General features: G+C 42.8%; 2 protein-coding genes across 3 annotated transcripts in view; both read right to left on the bottom strand.

Annotated features, from left to right (window-relative positions):
• The window catches only part of LOC137287455 (connector enhancer of kinase suppressor of ras 2-like), a 69,667-nt gene extending 54,295 nt beyond the window's left edge, over positions 1-15,372 (bottom strand). For both annotated transcript variants that reach the window (XM_067819762.1, XM_067819763.1), the window contains exons 1-7: positions 15,273-15,372; positions 13,721-13,884; positions 12,216-12,436; positions 10,460-10,589; positions 9,977-10,093; positions 9,387-9,446; positions 8,139-8,207 (exon numbers count right to left, since the gene is read on the bottom strand). In XM_067819762.1, coding sequence (XP_067675863.1) covers positions 8,139-8,207; positions 9,387-9,446; positions 9,977-10,093; positions 10,460-10,589; positions 12,216-12,436; positions 13,721-13,884; positions 15,273-15,345 — 834 coding nt within the window. In that variant the 5' untranslated portion in view covers positions 15,346-15,372. The remainder of the gene's footprint in view (positions 1-8,138; positions 8,208-9,386; positions 9,447-9,976; positions 10,094-10,459; positions 10,590-12,215; positions 12,437-13,720; positions 13,885-15,272) is intronic.
• A 3,043-nt stretch (positions 15,373-18,415) lies between these two features.
• LOC137287456 (NADH dehydrogenase [ubiquinone] 1 beta subcomplex subunit 2, mitochondrial-like) lies at positions 18,416-22,164 on the bottom strand. The gene is made up of 3 exons (XM_067819764.1): positions 22,035-22,164; positions 19,949-20,072; positions 18,416-18,673 (listed from the first exon to the last, which is right to left on the bottom strand). Exons 1-3 carry the CDS (start codon positions 22,121-22,123, stop codon positions 18,608-18,610), a joined length of 279 nt encoding a protein of 92 aa, XP_067675865.1. The 5' UTR covers positions 22,124-22,164; the 3' UTR covers positions 18,416-18,607.
• Between the last annotated feature and the right edge of the window lie 176 nt (positions 22,165-22,340).

Here is a 22,340-nt window from a genome sequence, read left to right as displayed (position 1 = left end):
AACAAAACAATAGTACACAGATTGGGTGGACCCGTGGGTCGCTTTATCAATATATTCATGATCCAACGAGGTGAAAAGTATCACTACACGTGGATAAAACATCTTAGCCGGTTGTTGCACGACCAGTCGAAACACGATGGGGAAAAACACTTTTGTGTACGATGCCTACACGGTTTCAGTCGAGCTGATTTATTAGAATCCCACCGGGAGGATTGCCAAGGTGTGGGGCAGACGGCTATACGAGTCGACATGCCTAAGGAAGATAACAAAATCCTAAAATTCAGTAACCACAAGAACCAAATGTCTGTGCCTTATATCATATACGCCGACTTCGAAGCCTTGGTTGTGGGTGGGGATTCCCCCAGTGGTGCCGCCGGCGAGGCTCCCATCACCCACAAAACACAAGAGCATAAAGCCTGTGGGTTTGGATACATTGTCGTCCGTTGTGACGGGGAAACGAAAGCTCCGGTAGTGTATAGGGGCCCTGACGCGGCTGAAAGGTTTCTAAAGTGTTTGCAGGAGGAAGAAAAAATTATTAGGAATGCATTGTATAGAATCGCTCCCATGCGTCTGACCCAAGACGACAAGCTAGCTCACGCTAGTAGCACTAACTGTCACGTGTGTGACTCACCACTTAACGGTGATTCGGTGAGAGATCACTGTCACATAACTGGTAAGTATAGAGGCGCCGCTCACAGCGCGTGCAACCTCAAGCTTAAAATCAACCCTAAGACAATAAACATCCCTGTTGTCTTTCACAACTTGAGAGGGTACGACTCACACTTGATCATGCAGGCCATCGCGAAAATCGATGGTAATATAACGTGCATCCCCAACAACATGGAGAGATACATCTCCTTCAGCTTAAACGGACTTAGGTTCATTGACTCGTTTCAGTTCCTCCTGTCGTCACTCGACAGTCTGGTCAAGGCCAACAATACCTTCCCTATCACCGATCGATACACAGACGCCGAGACTAGACCCCTGCTTATGAGGAAGGGTGTGTACCCCTATGAGTACATGGATAGTTGGGTCAAGTTCACCGAGACCAGACTACCCCCTATTGACTGCTTTTATAGCAAGCTGAATGAGGCGTCCGTCTCACGAGATGATTACTCGCACGCGACTAACGTATGGAATAAACTGGGTTGTAAGAACCTGGGTGATTATCACGACCTGTACTTGAGGACAGATGTACTGCTGTTAGCCGACGTGTTTGAGACGTTTAGGCGGACGTGTTTCAAGCAGTATAAACTCGACCCCGCATGGTATTACACCAGCCCAGGTCTGTCGTGGGACGCCTTGCTTAAAAAGACCGGAGTTAATTTGGAATTGCTCACAGATTACGACATGCACCTATTCATTGAGAAAGGCTTGCGAGGTGGGATTTCCATGGCATCCAAACGATACGCGAAAGCAAATAATCAATACGTGAAAGGTTACGATCCTAACAAGCCAACCAATCACATTCTCTACCTCGACGCAAACAACCTGTACGGCTGGGCCATGAGCCAGTATCTACCTACAGGGGGATTCGAATGGGTACCCCACGTTGATGTTATGGGGGTTGCACCAGATTCGAACAAAGGGTATATCCTCGAGGTTGACTTAGAGTATACCAAGGAATTACACACATCACACAACAGCTACCCCCTGGCTCCCGAACGTATGAGGGTTAACCCAGACTGGATGTCTGAGTACCAACATAACTTGTTAGGTGGGCGTGTGACAGACGTTGAAAAACTCGTTCCTAACTTAATGAATAAGACCAAGTACATCGTTCACTATCGCAACCTACAGCTGTACCTGTCGTTGGGTATGAGGCTGACCAAAATACACAGGGTGCTCATGTTCGACCAGAGCCCATGGATGGAGCCCTACATCAGAATGAACACAGACCTACGAAAAAAAGCCACCAGTGATTTTGAGAAAAATCTCTACAAGCTCATGAACAACTCGGTGTTTGGTAAGACTATGGAGAACCTGAGGAAACGCGTGACCGTGAAGCTGGTTCGGTCGAGTGAGGAAGACAAGCTCAGGAGATTGATAGTCAGTCCGGCATTCAACCGTAGTAAGATATTCACAGACAACCTGGTTACCCTACACATGAAGAAAAGCCACATAAAATTCAACCAGCCTGTTTACGTGGGGATGAGCATCCTCGATTTATCCAAACACCTGATGTACGACTTTTACTACAACGAGCTCAAGAAACAGTACGGCGACAGGTGTGAAGTGCTGTACACTGACACGGATTCCCTGCTGTTAGAAATTCGAACCGAGGACGTGTACGAGGACATGAAAAAACACCTCGATTTATACGACACCAGCGACTACCCTAAGACCCATACCATACACAGTACGGTAAATAAAAAGGTCCTAGGTACGATGAAGGACGAGTGTGCTGGCACGCCCATAGCCGAGTACATAGGTTTGAGACCTAAGATGTACTCCATACTGAAAGCCGACAATAGTGAGATCCGGAAGGCTAAGGGGGTTAAGAAGTATGTGGTGAAACAACACATCAAACACGCCAGATTCAAGGAAGCCCTGTTCAAGACCCGTACCTTTAGGCATAAAATGAACACACTTAGAAGTGATGGACATAAGATATACGGACTGACTATAAACAAGACGTCCCTGTCGCCTATGGACACGAAACGTTGGATAGCTATTGATGGGATAAACACATACGCGTATGGACATGAAAGAATTTGAGGCTATTTACTACAGCCTGCGTGGGTACTGGAAAGGAGCTAGCGCAGTAGATAAGCTAGCTAAAATAGCGCGAGTACCCCCGGAGGAAGCCAAAGCGTGGCTTGAAAAACAAGCCCTGTGGCAGATCTATTTGCCGGCATCACGCTACGTGCCTAGAAGGAGGTTCGGTATTAACATACCTAATAGCGTTCACCAGGCAGACCTACTGTTCCTACCCCACGACAAGAGGTACAAGTATGCCTTAACCGTAGTGGACGTAGCCAGTCGTTACAAGGAAGCCGAACCCTTGACCACGAAAGATTCGGCCCAGGTAGCCAGAGGATTCGAACGCATATACAAACGCAGCCCGCTGACGTGGCCAACAGAGCTGCAAGTTGACCCCGAACGGGAGTTCATGGGTGCCGTGTCACAACTGCTAGCCAAACACGATACAAAGGTCAGGCGTGGCACGGCCGGAGCCCATCGCAGCCAAGCCATAGTTGAGAGATTTAATAGGACTTTGGCTGAGCGCTTGTTCGGCCATCAGTATGCTAGGGAGATGGTCACCCCTGGAAAACGATCGACTGAATGGGTCACGAGGTTACCCAAGGTGGTGTCGGCAATCAACCATGAAGTCACCCGTCTCACCGGTAAGAAACCGGCAGACGCTATCAAACTAAAATCAATAGTTGCAGAGTCGGCCGCTCCATTGCGTGGGAAGGAGAAACAGATACCAGATAGGGCCCTAGTGAGGTATCTATACCAGCCGGGGGAACACGAGGGTGATAGCCGTAAGCGGGCCACCGATCCTATATGGTCAGTAAAAACTTACAACATAGATAAAGTGGATATGAAAGCCGACGAACCTAACTTATACTACTTGAGGGATGGGCCGGGTAGGGGGTTTGTAAGAGAAGAATTATTGATCGTACCGTACGGCACAGTGTTACCTCCTACCAACACACGGTAATAGTAGCAAGTAGGCACGCCAACTTTTTTGTAGTAGGGGTAATAGTAGCAAGAACTAAGGTCCCAACCAAAGCCTTATTTAGTAAATAAGGCTTTGTAGAGACTTTTCTTGAAAGTGTTTTAGAACTGTCATTCCCTATACTACTGCGCCCCATCCCAAGAGGGATGCGTCTACAAACAATTCGTGGTCGTGGTTGAAGCTTGTCAAACAAACACCGGCGCAGACGTTCCACTCTACCGTCCACCACCTGAGGCACTGATGCAGGTGCGGGGGTAGAAGAAATGATGACTGGAGGTCGTTCTCCCGAATGAATGGTAATAGGAACCTCTGTAGTGGGCGCAGCATAAGCCGTCCTCTGAGGGTGAGGTCTTGCGCCAACGTCAACAAGCCCAACAGAGACTGCCACTCTCTGAGGGTGAGAGGTAGGGACAGAGCTCGATCCGTAAAGGCGAGAATCTTCTGCCATCGATCGGGAGGGACCCTGACCAGATTGAACCGAGTCAGGAACAACCCCCCAATGAAAGTTAACTCCTGCGTTGGTTCCAGTTGTGACTTCTCGATATTGATAATCCATCCCAACTGCTGAAGTAGGCGTGTGGAGAAGTCCAGTTGTTTGCGTAGCAACTGAGGATTGCAGTGATTTAGAAAACAATCGTTGATGTAAGGATCGAAGTCTATCCCCCGGAGGTGCAGAAACCGGGTGACAGGCAGTGTGACCCGAGTGAAAAGCCACGGGGCCGTAGAAATTCCAAACAGCAGCACTCGCCACTGGTAGTGTACTCCGTTGAATATGAAATGCAGGAACTTCCTGTGACGTGGGAATATATGAACGTGCAGGTAAGCATCCTGTAAATCTAGGCTGGCCATCCAAGCTCCGGGAGACAACTTGGCTCGGATCTGATCCAGTGACGTCATTCGGAAATGCGGGGGCTCGGCTAAATAAAGGCTGTTGAAAGTCGCCATGTTGTGAATCATCCGCATTTTGGTGGAACCCTTCTTGGGTATCAGGAAGATGGGTGAATAGAACCCCGGGGAGTGATGGGGTTCTGACACTATCTCTATAGCACGTTTTGTTAATAAAATGTTGATGTTTTCTAGTATAAGTACCTGTTGATCTATTGAGTATACTCGTGACAGGGGAGTGGTAGTCAACGGCGGAGCTCTGACTAGTGGTAGCTTGTAGCCGGCTCTCAGGATCTTGCAAACAAACGGGTCTTCCAGGAATGTCCAGTTGGCCCAGAAGATCCCTAGTCTCCCACCTACAGGGGTCGGATGAACTGGTAGTCCATAGCTTCAGCGGCCAGAGTAGGGACGCTTGCCCCTACCTCTACCGGACGTAGATGGGGCATCCCTGCCGCGTTCTTGAGGCTTGCGCTGGACATCTGAGTCCTTGGTACGACCTCGTCCCCTCCCAAATGAGGAACGGATAGACTCTCTCCTGGGTACATATCTTTTCTTGGCATTACCCCTGGCTCGGCCACGAAATGCAGAGCCCAAGGCCTCGAAGGTTGACAGTGCCACTTCCGTGTTAGTAAGTTCGGCATGTTGTTTATACACCGTCGGTATCTTTTCATCAAAGAGGAACTTAGACGTAAATGGTGCACGAAGTAGTTGTCGTTTAAATTCCTCTTGCCAAGAACAAGCATCTAAAAATCCAGATCGGCGCATAGTAGTAGTCATGGCTAGCGCCGCGCGTAAATGGAGTACTCTGCCTTGCCAAGCAAAATGGTAGTTAAATGATCCACCCTCGAGGCATTATCCTCTGACAAATCCAAGGCTGCAGCGGAGGTGGCTGACGCAAGCGCCGAGATAGGTTTCAGCATACGTTTCAGTTCCGTATCAATAGCTGCTAGCTTTGAATCCTGAACTCTGTAAGATGACGGAGTTGAGCTTGACAACCTCTTAATTGAATCGTCTAGCACCGCCCCGTTGTCGGCAAAATCCAGACTGTGTACTTTATAATCTGATTTCTTAGACTTCGACGCTTTGATGGTTGGATTTAAGGATAACTTCGCAAAGTCCGAGTCTAACAAAGCAACAGCATCCGCCACCATAGGGTGTGGTGGAATAAGTAACTCAGGAGACAAGTGAATCGACGTTTGCTTGAATCCGAAGAAGGGGAAGGACAGTCCGGTAATCTATCGGCAATCCACTCAAAGACAGCAGCTAAGGGAAGATAGGTGCCATCACTATTACCATCATTGCCAGGTTCCTCCTCATAATCTGGGCAAAAGAATTGTTCCTCGTGATCCTCCCAGGAAACAGAGGTTGATTCTCGTTGCTGACTAGAGTTGGAAGCAGAGTTCTTAGTGTTAAATTCCTTGCAGGAAGTCCGCAGTGATTCCGGCGATCGCGAACGCTGGGATCTAGAGAGACGCCGTGGTGATCTTGACCGAGATCGCACTCTACGTCTACTTCTGGTACGTGAGTCTTCCTCTAAGGAGCGCCTTGGAGAGCGGGAAACAGACCGGGAGCGCCGGCGCCTGCTACGGTGTGGAGAACGAGAGCGCCGACCCCTCAGGGACCTAGAACGAGATCTGCGCCGGGAGCGCTCAGCCTTTAAACGCCGAGCACGCTCGTCATCCAGCTGGTGCTGTAACATTTCTTCTTTAGTCAGCGTATGAGACACTCTGGGGATCCGATAAGAAGTAGTCATAGGAGCAGGGTCCGGCAACAACACGGGCGCTGGCGTTGGTACAGGCGCCGGCGTCGGAATAGGCGCTGGCGTCGGAATAAGCGCTGACGAAAACATCGGTGCTGATGTAAACAAAGGCGCCGGGACAGGCAGAGGCACTGGTACAGGCAACGGCGCTGGCGTAAGTCTAGGCGATGTCGTTGGTAAAGATGTAGACGACGAGGTAGGGAGTACAGCAGCGCCCGGTGTCAAGAGAGATCGCAGAAGCCTCTGAACTTCAGGATGGGATAAGGCATCCGGGTGAGACAAGTCTACAAAGGCGTCCGACCGCGTAGGCTCTGGAGAGGAGCGCGCCGGCGTAATAGATGAGCGCCCCACACTAGGCGTTGATACTGGTACTGAAGGCGGTGGTAGATCCTGGTCGTCAGGTAAGGATCCCAAGGAAGACGCTGGCGACGACATTCTTCTCTTACGTTGCGTAAAACGTTTCCTCCGAACCGCCAAAAAGGTCTTGAAATCGGCGAGAGATAACGCTTGACAGTGTAGGCACCGATTATCGATGGAGCAAACAGCAGACGCACAATCCGGACACCAGGGATGTGGGTCCTTGGCTGACTTCTGCCCCTTGCAGACAGTACAAAAGTGTCGAGTCATACACAGAAACTGTAACAGACAAGAAACCAAGACTTGACGACATGTTGATACAATACTAGGAGAAAAAACCCCTACATAAAAATGTAGAAAGTAGTTGCACCCCTACGTAAAAAATAGACACACCCGTAAGTGCGGGGCAGCGAAAAACAACAACCACAATGGCTGCCTTCGCTACGCTGAAATTCATGGCAGAAAATGGTATGATAAATACCGAAAACACAAGTGAAAAAGACCAAGTATGGGCAGAAACAAGACGGGCAAACAACCAACAAGATGAACTACCCCCATGGACGCCATGTCGTTCTCACGTACAAGCCATGCCTGAGTGAGAAAAGAACAACACGAGGTAGCAAGGTAAGCACATTAAATGCTTGTATGACTTGACTTTGATACATAATGAGGGGATACAAACCATACCTACCAAAGAGTAGTAACTTTATTGAAACTACACACGGTAGAAACCAAAAAACTGCAAACCAACACGTCCGTTCGCACGAACGCTAAAGGTAAAAGTGAATTTTGGATTCTGCGCTCTCGCGCGAGTGGAGAGATCACGTCACTTCCGTGACTACATTCGTAGATTACATGAGGTAGCCATCGAGGGGATGGCGAATCAACGACTGTCTGATCTCGTTTAGCGAAGCATAAGACCTATGGTAAGGTAAGTTAAAAATAACAAATTTCGTTGGGAATGGCTGGAAAGAGCAGCCCCCTTGACCCCGGCTTGATTTTTCAGTGTTTTTCACAATTTGTCATTCTCATGTCTGAAAGTGAAACAGCCGGAAAAAACACAAGATCTTGTATCCCGTCTATAATGCGACCCCTCTTCACGAAAAACTCCCATTATACACTTGTATATATGGTAATAAAACCTTGTTGCACATGTGCTGCTTGAAGAATAACAGTCAGAATATTCTTATCCTACTGGGTACCCATACACTGCTGTGTGGAATTTCTTTTCTTTTCGAGACACCTGTGTTTTGGTGAGAGAGTACAAAAGTCTGAAAATTACTCAATGGATTCAAGATCATCAATCCCATCACCTGGATGACCTCATTGCCCTGCAGAAAGCAAATAACTCTGCTCAAAGGAAATAACTGTACACAGCAAACTCTTACAAACAGCACAGGTAACTAGGAACATGTTCTAACCCAGACTCCACAGAGGTCACTGTCTACTCACCACTGTTTGATAGTTGACCTGGATAACCTCATCGCCCTTTTCAATCTTCCTGCACAGGTCAGCTGGGCTCTATAAAATGACAACACTTACGTCATAACATTTCTACATAGGGGATACTAGAAGACCTTCTGTGTAATACTAGTTTTATTAAACGAGTTAATCATTTGGTATCAAATGAGCGAAATTGAGGCCAAATCTTTCCCAAGTGAGTTTGATACCAAATCTTCCTCAAGTTTAACAAAAATGGTATTTCAAGGAAGCAAGTTTCATGTTCTGTTTCTCTCCAGCATGATTTGATGGATACTGCCTACAGTGTGATGACTCTGTGCTTTCCCCAAGTCAAGCAAGCTCTGATACCATTTTGACAAAGGCATTAGCATTGTGATGTCATAACTGATGTCGTATGTCTAGCGGTATTACACTAGTGAAATATTGCCACAAAAATATTACACTGTAGTATTTTCCTTGGGCAAGTAATAAACAGCACATTCACAAAGTAACTGCTTCGCTGTATTAAGCAACCCTCTCAAAAAGAGTTCTTCTCTAGTGAACACTCTTGACCAACTGCAACTTGGACCAAGTCCAACATGTATATAATCATCACAAGCTCCTAGTGCAACACCCAACAGTATTAAACTGGGTTATTCGATTTCAGGTTTTAACAAGTTCACCAACAAATTCATTTGCAAATGATCTGGGGTATTCCAAAGTGAAATAACACCAGTGCTTTCTGAATCTTACTAGAGTAGCAGACTTATGTTATTTTCTTAACCTGAAAAGTCAATATTAAACATCTAAATAACAGACCAGTGACGGTTCAGGATAGAATAGGCCTTCAGGAGCCCATGCTTGCCATAAAAGGCGACTATGCTTGTCACAAGAGGTGACTAACAGGACTGGGTGGCCAGACTCGCTGACTTGTTTGACATGTCATCGGTTCCCAATTGAGCAGATCTGGTCAAACTCGATTATTTACATACCACCGTCAAACAGCTGGAATATTGCTGAGTGTGGCATAAAACTCATTCACTCACTCACTCAAATGACAATGGTAACTTACAAGAAAGAAAGAAAATATCATTATCATTAATTTCAACTTTCACTTATGTATTTTACCACTTAATTTCTCCAGTGACTACTCAGACCAGATCCATTACCAAGTTTCCATATCATGTCCTGAACAATTTTGTCAGTTATGCACATAACAAAACTTTAAAGGTAACATTAACATGATAAATCTATACTTACCAATTCCTTAATTCCACTGATGGCATGAATTCCATAATATGAGGATGAAATATGCAAGCCCTGCAAGAATACGAAAGCTGCATGTTACATGAACCCCAACACAACATATATCTTAAAAAACTAAACTACAAGAATTAAACTGAACTGAAGTGTGTCTTGTCATATATTTTATTTTTGTTTTCAGTTTCACGAAGAATGAACAATGATAACACTATGGCAAGATTACAGACTATCGCAGACCTTCTGCCAACTGTGAAAGCAAGCAAGTTTATGTTTGGTTAGGGTTAAGGTAAGACTTAGGGTTTTTGTTAGGGTTAGGGTGACATGACACAAGGTATCCGGTTGTAGTATCTTCATGGGATCCATGTCTGCACAGGGACACACGACATGCGAGTATTTCCAATCACCCGCTTTATTATTCTGACGCAGTACGGGAGTTCACAAGTTACATCACGTGACCTCAGATGCTATAAGGCATACAACTATATTTCAGAATACTACACCGGTATTCTGCAACTGTATCTAACACAACGGTTGGAACTATAGCAAAACACCCCTGTAGAATGTTGCCCCTACTGCCCATCACTCACCAGCTCCTCCGGCTGTTTCTTCCTGATGGTGGCGACCTCTAGTGACGCTGGCTGCACCACCAGAGGCTCCTTGGAGTTCATCACTAGATCATCACAGATCTCGAACAACATCCGACACTGGCAAATGAAAAAAAACTATATAATGTACACACGTAACTTCTTTGAGCACCATTTTAGATGTTGTGAAGTACAACAGAGACAAACTTTATGGATTGCAACTTCATCTGTGAGAGCGTCATTTCATTACAGCTTCTTGTACCGTTGTCAAGCAAGAATGACAACAGTGCAATAATCTGTATGACATTGTCCCACTCATGAAATAAAGAAGTTGTAACCAAAAACTGTCTGTCAATATAACTATGTACGCACAGTTCTCATAATCAAGTCTGCCACAAAATACTGACACATCTTATGTCGACCATGGGATAAATCAAGTCTGCTCTGCTCCAGTCAGAGATCTGATGTCCGCCATGATGTACTCACCGATCTCATAATAGACTCCTCAGTCTCTGTCAGGTTGGAGTCTCGTTGTGCAGCATGGACAAGCTCCATCCCAAACTTCACAATAGTGTTTCTCAACAAACACATGTCATGGATGCCTTCAAACGGGGCTCTGAAATCAAAATCAACTTTTGGCCTTCCTTTCATTTTGAAAACAGTCCTTCATTTGTGTTAGGTTGGGTTTTTCCCAACCATCAAAAGACAAATACACCACAGAAGTCATATATCTTTTTGTACTTTGGAGTCTGCTTAAAAAGTATTTGAACAAATCCTCAGACCAAAAGGAAAAACTGAAGATCTTTGTTCAACAAAACTATTTCATTGGAGGACCAGGACAGTCCATTGCATGGGTCAGGAATTCCCATTGGGGGAAGGTTGGACAGTGAGTGACTGAGTGAGTTATGTTTTATGCCGCACACCGCAGCAGCAGTCTGTAAATAATCGAGTCTGGACCAGACAATCTTGTGACCAACAGCATGAGCACCAACCAGTGCAACTGGGAACCGAGCCTGCGAGCCAGACCACCCGATCCCATTAGTCGCCTCTTACGACAAGCATAGTCGCCTTTTATGGCAAGCATAGATTGCTGAAGGCCTATTCTACCCTGGACATTCATGGGTGAAGGTTGGACAATTTTGTATATTTGGAACAAAGGAGATGACAAAGATGTTAGTCAACTAAGAATAGTGGTTAAAGCGTTCACTCGGGTTCAATTTCTCACATGGGTACAATGCATGAAGCCCATTTCAGGTGTCCCCCATCGTGATATTGCTGGAATACTGCTAAAAGCGATGTTAAACGATATACTCACTCACTCACTCACTCACTCACTCACTCACTCACTCACTCACTCACTCACTCACTCACTCACTCACTCACTCACTCACTCACTCACTCACTCACTCACTCACTCACTCACTCACTCACTCACTCACTCACTCACTCACTCACTCACTGAGGCTGGACTACTAATGTCCATCTTGTTCTGGTAGAATGTTCAAACAAACCAGAGCTGTCAGACTGATTTCCAGAAATAAGATCTATGTACAAACACATAAGTTTAAATGGCTACACAGGTTACTATTAACTTAGCAGAATATGTACAAGATCCCTAAAATTATATCTAATACGGAGCATGAAAGTTACTCTCCCCCGTAACTAGAGGAACTAGAAATATCTAAACCAAAATAAAACCTGACATCTGTGTAAAACTTCTGTCATCATTTACATTCATGAATACAAAGAGTCATTTAGAAAGTGGTCAAATGTAATATTGGCAAGTTATATTTGGGATTACACTTTCTCAGCTAAGAACACATTACAGTAGTTTTATCAGGTCGAGTCCCATCTAGGATTTGAACCTACACTTTGGCAATACAAAGTCAGTAATCTAACCCACTTTTCCACCACATCTTCTGCAGGAAGTGGAAGTGAGACTACTAGTGGTCTCAATCAGATACCATGCGTACCCTGGAAGTAGCAAACTGAAAGTAGTTCCTACAAAGTTGTATTTCACTTGAAAGTGAGATATTAATCATGCATTATAATTATTCAAATATACAGCTTTGATTACTAAACATACCTTGACATTGAAGAATTGATCAGTTCTGAATTTTTATTCTGATCAAAATCAATTTCAAATCAAGCTGACGGACTCAGTAATTCCATATCAAAAACAGGTACAAAGAGTCAAATAAGAAAACACAGGTGTAGTATACTAAACACAAAACAAGCCTACCTGTCAAGCCATGACACAAGACATTTGAGCGTTGATAGGAGGTCAGCCATGGCAGACAGGACCTCGACGGTGAGCTGTTTGCGGCGGTCGTGATGCGATACATTGGCACGGTTCTTGTCATTCTCCCCAGTGATGGCTTGGACCATATTGTGGAGACTGCGAGCCTTGCATCCCAGCTGGAGGGCCAGATGTTGCAGGTTCTCTGTGTCGTGGCCGTAACGCTGTGGACACACGCAGGAAGATTTGTGAGTGGATTGGGTTGAGTACTTATAGCAATGTTCTACTAGTAAATTCATTTCTGTGTTCCATGCTGGGATTCAGACCAAGGACTTTCTGATTCAATCGGACGCCTTATCCACATGACCAAAGAGGTTAACCCCCGTCAGCAAGCTGACAAGGCAAGGATGTCATCTATGGGATAACTCCGTGCCCTGCTACAGACTCAATCGTGAAGACATGTGCGTCCCGAGCTGCATAGGAAGGTACTAAGACTTTGCTCAAATTTCACATGAATGTGCAAAGCCCCACGGTAGAGTCCTGAGCTGGGAGTCAAATCACGAACATTCTGTTCCAAAGCTGGATGCCTTGTCCACATGACCAAAGAGATTAACTCTGACAAGGTAAGGATGTCATCAATGGGAGACTCCATCCCTGCTACATTCATAGTTATGGACAGGAGACAAGGGCATGTATTTGTTATTTACCCTTATTCCATCAAAAATACATGTATCAAAGACCACCTTACTGACATAAACGCTCAAAAGCAGAATACTTGGAAACAGGTCCGTGTCGTTTGTGTCTTCACTGTCTATCAGATGATGGTGACCAACACTGATTGTTACTGCAGATCGTATTTCCAACACATTGAAGTAAATATTGTCAGTCACTATAGTCACTGACATGTAAGACATAACAATGATAGAGAAAATGTACTCGGTTGGTTTGGTACATTTGTCTACTACTTTCAAAGGGAAATCTTTAACAACTGACCATATATTTTCTTTTAGTACACTGATGTATGAAACGGACAAGCAAACAGCATTAATCCCTAAAGTGAGTGAGTTTAGTTTTTGCACAGCACTTAACAATATTCCAGCTATATGGGAGCGATCTGTAAATAACCGAGTCTGGGACAGACAATCATGGGATCAACAGCCTGAACATCAATCTGTGCAACTGGGAACCAACGACATATGTCAACCAAGTCAGCGAGCCTGACCACCCGATCCCGTTAGCCGACTCCTACAACCAACATGGGTTACTGAAGATCAGTTCTAACCCCGATCTTCATGGCTCATCTCAAGACATGATCAGACCCCAGTTAGTGATAAAAGAGATCCACTTTGGTGAGTATTGCTGCTGGTGATGATTTGGATATTTTATGCGTGCTTTCCAACATAATGCATATTTTGCCCACAGATTACACAAGCAGAATAGAAACTGATTTATACTAAACAAACAGAAACTGATTTATACTAACCAAATAGAAACTGATTTATACTAACCATTGCCCTCAGAAGGTCAACCGCCTCCAATATCAGTTCCTGGTGACCTAATTTTGAGACACTGAGTTTCTCCAGGTCTGAGTGGGTGATCATCAACAGCTTCTTGCCGTCAATGCCGTTGTTGTGAAAATGCTGGACATACTGGCCAACCGCCTCATCCAGACCTGGAATACATGATGTACAAAATACCTGATCACTTCAGAACACAAATACTATAATAACATTGATCTCTCAAGCACAATGCACTTTGTTCAGTAGCCATGAGTAGTGTGAATGAGTTTAGTTTTACGCCGCAGTCAGCAATATTCATATATGGCAGTGGTCTGTAATTAATCGAATCTGGACCAGACAATTCAGTGATCAACAACATGACCACTGATCTGCGCAGTTGGGAACCGATGACATATGTCAACCAAGTCAGTGAGCCTGACCACCCAATACCATTAGTCGCCTCTTACAACAAGTATAGTCGCCTTTTATGGCAAGCATGGGTTGCTGAGGGCCTATTCTACCCCGAGACCTTCATGGGTCTCAGTAGCTATGGTCAAGTAGACTAACAACGAGTATAATGAACATATTTTACAGAAACAAGGCTCATAGTAAAAAGAATGTAACTCAGTGAAAAGGCTCCCTGAGACTTAGTTAATTTTCAGAGGCTGCGGAAATCTAGACTTGGCATATTTTCTAGACTTTCGGGGGCTTTCTTGCATAAATTTGCTTCAGGGTCTCTATGACAGACTAATAGTCAGGCAAAACAAAGAAGATACTAAAAGACGGATTGGCGAAACAAAATTTTCTGTGCTTACACAGAAACAAACACGGATTACATGTGATGTCAGAATGATGTTTGAATGTTGTTCCTGCTACAGTCAGTGCACTTAACGGCAATATGCCTGCTGTCTGTACATCTACCCCAATGACTTTGATAACAAATGATGTCCTGAAGTTGGTTTAAAATACAAATACTTCTCCAGAATTACCATGATCATTAATCAAATGCCTTTGCCAGGCAAATTTGGATGGAATTATGCTATTGCTCAAATGCGAATATATAACTGGTGATATATTTTCAATCTGGAGACAGTTTAATTCAAATTAAATCTCTTAGTAAATGAAAACATATTCCTGACATGTTCGCAAATTTTGGCCAAATCAACATGGAAGGGTGGGCAAAGCACAAGGTTCTTTTAATCTTTAATCAACCAGTGGTTGAGAGAAAGAGGCAGATACAGCTGAGACCATTTTATATGATCTCTGGTTAGAGTCATGATACAAAGACACATCAGCCAGGATGCACTAAGTGACCTCTGTGTCTGTACTGTGTGTGTACATATACGTACGGTGCCTTAGTAATTGTATGATTTCAAATCCTAAATTCTCGTCACCGAGACACCGGTAGTATTGATATTATTATGGTGACACCGTCACTGCCAGCAAGTTGAGAATGGCATCGATGCGACAGATGACATTTTAGTCATGTCTGTGTCTTGTGCTTGCACCACTCGGACAGCTGAAGCTGCAGATAGAATTGTCAAGTCGAACATGTTTTTACCTCTGAGCCAGGCAGCTACTTGGTCAGGACTCCATCCTTCGAACTGGATATGGGATGTATTCGCCATTTTCATTTGAAATGGAGTCTTGAACTTATTCCACTTCCGTGTGATATGAGGTAAGGGACGTAACTCGAATCAAGGACTTACAGAGATAGAGGAAGCGGCTGATAAATACTCAAGCTAAAAAAAGTAACAAGCTGAAAAATATAATATGTGGTTTTGATTTATCTTATGATAATGCTAATCATTACGAATTCAAACTGTGCCATGCAAAAGTTATTTTTTAAGAATACAAAATATTGATTCAACCTCAGCATATACGCAACGACTGGATATGGGAGACTGTTTTCGTAGACTGAACCAGTTCGTAGACAGGGTGATTTCGTAACCCAGACTGTTTCGTAGACGGTGATTTCGTAGACGTGTATAAATAATTGAATAATATTATTCTGCAAGCATATTAAATTTGATAAACCACAAGGCTTATGTATTGTGAAGATTTTTTTGGTTTGTTTTCAGTGATAAAAAGCTATGCTCTCTTTCAGCGATATGAAACTTGGAACAGATGAGGGCATGTAGATCTAAATGTTATGTAAATCTTATGTAAATGTTTCAACCCAGCATATATCACGACATGTGTTTTCATTCAGTTATCATTCAGCCCAGTATGTGAACACTTAAGTGTGAATGTTAATTAGGAACTAGTGAGTTGTTGGAGAGCTGGATATTGCCTTACTAGTATGCAGAGAAGACACTCCATATTATAAGTTATCACCTCGTGTCGAGGCAAATAGAGGGGTTTTATCAGTCCCTCGTAAGGTTGAAACACATCGTGTCGAGGGAAATACGGGGTTTTATCAGTCCCGAGTAAGGTTGAACAACCTTACTCGGGACTGATAAAACCCCGTCTTTCCCTCGACACTATAACGCATTTATCTAGCTGAATGTTTTCACTAAATCAAAACAAAACAACACGCATCGACTCGACTTGCTGCCATGTTGACACCAGCTGATCGTTTGACCTCAATGCACCGCACGTTACTAAAGGCTTGTCGATGCACCCTTTTCTCACTTCTCGCGTCGTCACCGAGGCGTAGCGGGAGGATATGACTTTCGCAGCGGGAGACGCACGATCAGAGTCCATTTTTACAATAAAACGCGTTTGCGGGGCATAACTATTTTCATATTAAATTATCTTAAGGGCTTCGGTCATCACTGGAAGAATCCTCCACATTATAATTGTCTAGATCTGAGAGTGAGATGCTTACATGACTATCATTGCGGCTGTCACAGTCAGAATCGAGCTGTTCGGGCCTCAACACCCTCTGACTCATATGCATGTAAATCTGTCTGCACTTCTTCTCCGACTTTCTCAGATTTTTGGGTTTCAAGAACGCTCTTCAGGGTTTTGCTTTCAACCAGTGGTGAATCACAGGAGTTATACTCCGGGACTTCAGAACTGACCAAAGACGTTACTGCTTTAGATTTAGATAGTGACAACCCGCATCAGATTGTTTGATGATGTTTTTGAGGACGATCTTGTCTCCAAAATCAGCAAGTCGGGATTCGGGAAACATAATCAGCTCCCAAATTAAAACTAGCCATGCGGGCCAGCTTCAATAACTTTTGACAGGCCTGAGCAAAGGTCACATTGCATTTTGCTAGCGGGTAGGCCGTTATTTCGAACACTGTATGTGAGTGAAATAACACGTTTACCTCGCTAAGGCATAAACCAATCTGATAATTATAACCACACTCCTATAAATATGTATTGGAAAACGTCTGCATAGGCAAATACAGAGACTGAAAGGTTGTGTAGGGTGATGGAGCTGCACTGGCATTATGCTATGTAGAGGTGAAATGAACAGCTATAGTCTGTACACCACTCATTAATTGATTAAACTGGACCCCAGCAACCACTGCTTGCTGTAAAATTTCACTGTAAGTATTGTGTGGTCGGGCGTGGGAACTTGTATCATCTTTCACAGATGATGTGCCCACAGATGATTTCTCAAATATCAAGACTGATTTCAGTTCCTTGTGTTTGGGCCAACTAAATAGCTCTTATAGTGAGCAACCGAGTGAAACAGTCACTAGTCTGTGGTAAAAACTAGGGCTGTTACTACACTCGAATATTTGGTCAATGGAACCGTAATTCAAGAATGCAATTTGTTATTCGTGGTCACCAGAACTGAATATGAATAAATATTTTCAACTTTTTATCAGAGCAAGTTATACTTGAGCCCTTATTAAAGTGAGATATGCAAGGATGATATATGCACTGGCATTGCAGTAGTGCATGTCCAGGAATTGGGAAAGGCAGGGGCCATGGGGCATTTTGCAAATTAGAATAAAAAAAGCCCATTAAATTTTTATTTTGAAGTTTACTATTAATATTCTATATTCAGAAAATGGTTAATAATCCTGAAAATGGCCCATTGTCAAAGTTCTCTTTCCCAATCCCTGCAATTCATGTTCATGTCTGCAATGGCTGCAAGTAGTTTATGGTACAGTGGACTACAACTATTAGTGTATTACATACCAAATTTGAGTGTCAGGTCAGATCAGTAGTTATTACCATAATTACTATCGCAAATTAACAGTCAACATGGGTGTTTCACATTGTGCATCAGTCACTTAACCTAAATATAGTATTCGTGAATAATTATTCATATTCGATACCAAATATTTATGATGCATAACATATTTGCCATACATTGTATCTGATGCAGTCCTAGTAAATACACTTTGTCAGGCAAGAGAGTGAGAGAATTGAGCATGATAAGTGTTATGCTGCTTTTAGCAATATTCCAGCAACAGCACAGCAGGGTAACACCAGAAATGGACCTTACACTATGCCCATGTTCAGATCGAACCCAGGTCTTTGGTGCGACGAGCAAACACCTTAACTACTTGGCTACCCCATTGTCCAGAGATTATGAAATATCTCTAGTCTGACTTGTGAAAATTTAAAGGTTATTTGTTCATTTAAACATCTCAGTCAAATTCAAACTGAAGAAAGAGAAATTTGATCTTAGCTAGCACCCCAGGCCAGTAAGAATTTGAAAATATTTCACACTGGTGTCTTCCTTGTTGATTGGTGACACTGCTGATGAAGCAAGAAAATATAAAACAAAATCCCTTGAATTGTTGAACTTGTATATTTATTTGTTGTAACAAATATTTCCCAAACATCCAATGTACAATTGTCCACAAAGTTCCGAAAGTCTGTCCCCTCACAGATGGCTATGCAGATGCACAATGACCTGTCTATAGTCAGTTTTCTCTGTATCACACACATACATAAGTAATGTTCTATCTACACACATCAGCATCATTCTGGCGGTATTCCTAGTTCCTCATCCGTCCATTTGGAGGGGTCAGGATATTCAAAGTGACCCTGAAATCAAACAATAGAATATGCTCAATATTAAATAACACCAACAGCCTTTTAGATTATAATAGTTAGATCATTAACAATTCCTCTTTATACAATGTATATTATCAATCATTATCCTTAGACATATTCAACATCTCTCGGGTTTACTGTTTGTTTGATGTTGAATGCCTCACATATTCTAGCTACGGCAGTGTTCTGTGAACAGAGCTATGACGATATGTCATAGTATTGATAATCATGATACTGCATTGGACAATACAGTGATACTTTTGTTCGGATCGTGGACCTTCAATTTGTTCATTGTCACTAGAAATTGACGGTTATGTCAAAATTTACACTGTTACTCAATACTTGATATCAAAATATATGTCTTAAAAGAAAGTGACTAAGAATTGCATACTGTGATGTGCATTGAATTGAATCATTCCAAGATATTGTGATACACATTATAGCGTGAATTTTCTTTATTAATGTCACACCACTATCTGTAAACATTCAAGTCTGGGCAAGACAATCCCATGACTGACACCATGAGCTTAGCACATGGTGTACTTTAAATCATGTTCATTAAATTGAGCACTGTAGTTAGTGAGTGAGTTTAGTTTTACGTCGCACTCAGCAATATTCAGCTATATGGTGGCGGTCTGTAAATAATCGAGTCTGGACCAGACAATCCTGTGATCAACAACATGAGCATCTATCTGCACAATTGGGAACCGATGACATGTGTCAACCAAGTCAGCGAGCCTGACCACCCGATCCCATTAGTCGCCTCTTACGACAAGCTGAGTCGCCTTTTATGGCAAGCATGGGTTGCTGAAGGCCTATTCTACCCCGGGACCTTCACGGGTCTGAGCACTGTAACTTTGGTAACCAGCTGTTTACACACCAATTTCAGTACACCTACATCTTTGAATCTATAAGTCTAGGGCATAATCATGGTGATGTCATTTCATTACTGAAATAAGCTGATTTCAGAATATTTATACCCTGACAAGAAAACGTTTTTCAAGAAACATCTCACAACACCTCCAGATATCAAAAACAGTTTTGCTTCTTTACACGACCTCAAATCAAAATATTTTGTTACAACAAATGAACCTACACAGACCACACCTATCACACATATTGCTGAACTCAAGTTGATATGAATGATTTGCCTCCTCATATCTTGATAATGTATAGCTGACTAGAAAGTTCACATGAAAAGTCTGACAGACCCATAATGTCAAAAATGGCACAGGTTATAGTGAAATGGCCATATTGAAAACTTACATAAAGATGGTCTGGCTCTGTTATCAAGTGATAAAGAACCCAGTACCAAAGGGCAAAACCAACTATTTCAGCTTTTATCATTGTTTTCCTGGAGGCTGGAGCAGCAACAGTCCTGTAGACCCATCTGAAAATGAAAGAATATGGCTTGTATTTGCGTCACTACCATATAATGTCCTACCACAAAACAGCTATTAGTATACCTAGTTCTTCAAAGCACTGACAACTGTCGACATACATAGCTTCATGATTACCGCCATTTGGATAATCACACTTGGCAACAAAATGTGAAGAACAGGTTTAACAAGACAGTAAGTAGTCTGATCTCAAAAGATTTTGGCAATCACTGACAAGAGAATACTTGTCAAGAATAGAACTATGACATGACATTATATATATATGTCAAGTATGACAGTGACTAGAAATAGAACATTTAAATTTGTTTAAAGCTGTAGTATTACTAGTAAGCATGCACATAGTTCAATATCAGTGAGCAATTACAGATGCCACTTTTCATAATGGTCATGCAGTAGTGAGCGAGTCCGGTTTTACACCACATTTTGCAATATTTCAGCAACATCGCCTCAGGGGACACAACTGCTTTCCCACATTGTACTAAAGCCCCTTAATACAGGGAACTGAACACACGTTTTTGGTGTAATGAGCAGATCTCAATGTGAATTAGAAGTTGGTGTAGTAATACAAGATAAATCTTATGGAAAACTTCTTGATTTAATTTCCACAACATGTCTGGGCTAGTTATTGCACCTTTGACAGGTGGATAATGACATAATAAACAGTACAGTATATTTATACTGATGTGCATGAAGCCAGATAAGTAAATAAGTATATACAAGCACAAGGGAAAAAGATATAATTAAGCATGTACAAACAATGAGGTGAGATGAATGAGAGGAATACAATGAGAGGGTATGTTTTTATTTTAAAATAAGGACAGGTGTACATTTACATAGCAGAGTAGTTTGAAAGTCTATGATTTCTTGGTGATGCACTAGGGAAGTAAAACACTTGATCCCTAATTATCTCAGGCAACATTCTTGTGTTAAGTGTCTCAATAAGTTTTCTCTTGTGCCAGCTACTGATGTTGGAAGCCGAAGGGGCCAGAACTAGCCCAGTTTCTAAATGCTGTGATAAATAAATCAAGAAGTTGTTACCCATAACATCTGTCTTGTATTTGAACAGATATGACATGCACATTGTTGCAGAGCCTTATCATATGATCCATTTAATTTAAGTATCTCTTATCCCAGAAAAGGTTTCTGGGTTCCCATCTATAGATGCTGTTACTTGTATCTTAACCGATCTTGCCATACTGACTATCTTCCAAAAGAATGATTTCTTCAATATGCCACAAACAGTCTAAGTAAACTTATCCTCAGTACTTTTCATTACACTGCACTTCTGAGTCTAACAAAACCTTATGGGAGGTCGCATCAGCTAACCTTTGAGACTGACCAATCAGAACACAGCTTACCAAATCGCGAAAGTGCACATTCGCACAAAACTTTTGAATTTTTTATCTCAAGGGTTTGTACCGAATGATTCCAAATGCTAGCATACGCTCGCTTCTGTGTGGTGCACATGGTGTACGTACAACCATGACAACGTTGAGTAAACAGTCGCTGGAAATAGTGTTTTTGGCAATATTCAAGGATGTTATCTTGAGGAAATATTAGCTAATGGTAACCATGTCAACAGAAACCCCAAAGCGTATGTACTGCAGGTCAAATAACTGTGTCATATACGGATGTTTGTTTGTGGAGAGATCTGTGTCAGTGAACTGAATATTAGTCCCTTCGATCCATAATTTGTGGCAAGCAATCATGTTTTCACAATGCAATGATGGCATCTTGTGAACTCAATACACATAGATGAATATATGCTGTACATGATACGTTTTACTTAAAATGCATCATCTACATGAATCACAACTTTATCCGAATCATGTGTGCATTATGATTCACTTTAACGCTAGGGTGCACGAAATCAGGTGGTCTGTGAGTTTTAGATAATGTTAAATGCTTTGCTTGCATGAACATCCTTTATTATTCATGGATTCATAACTTACTGGCCTCCATGTCGTACCGGAACGATCTGTTTACATGGTGTCGATTTAAAGACGGCACTAGCCGTCCTTAATCGCGACAAGAAATACATGACTTTCCCAACGAAATGTTGAAGGGGAAATGGCGTCTGGCAAGGTCAAGGTGAAATAAAATATATCAATCACCATTTTTTACAAGAAAACTAATAGAGGACAGTTCACATCAGTTTTCTATTCTATCAAACCCTCCTTCGAATTTCTACAGGCACAAAATATTTCCAATGTCATGTTTTATATCGATTTCAGACATAAGAGCGCCCTCTATGATTG

The sequence above is a fragment of the Haliotis asinina genome, chromosome 6 (genome assembly GCF_037392515.1).
Source record: "Haliotis asinina isolate JCU_RB_2024 chromosome 6, JCU_Hal_asi_v2, whole genome shotgun sequence".
Taxonomy (NCBI): domain Eukaryota; kingdom Metazoa; phylum Mollusca; class Gastropoda; order Lepetellida; family Haliotidae; genus Haliotis; species Haliotis asinina.
Note: the sequence above shows the minus strand (reverse complement) of the source record. Positions and strands in the feature narration are given on the sequence as shown.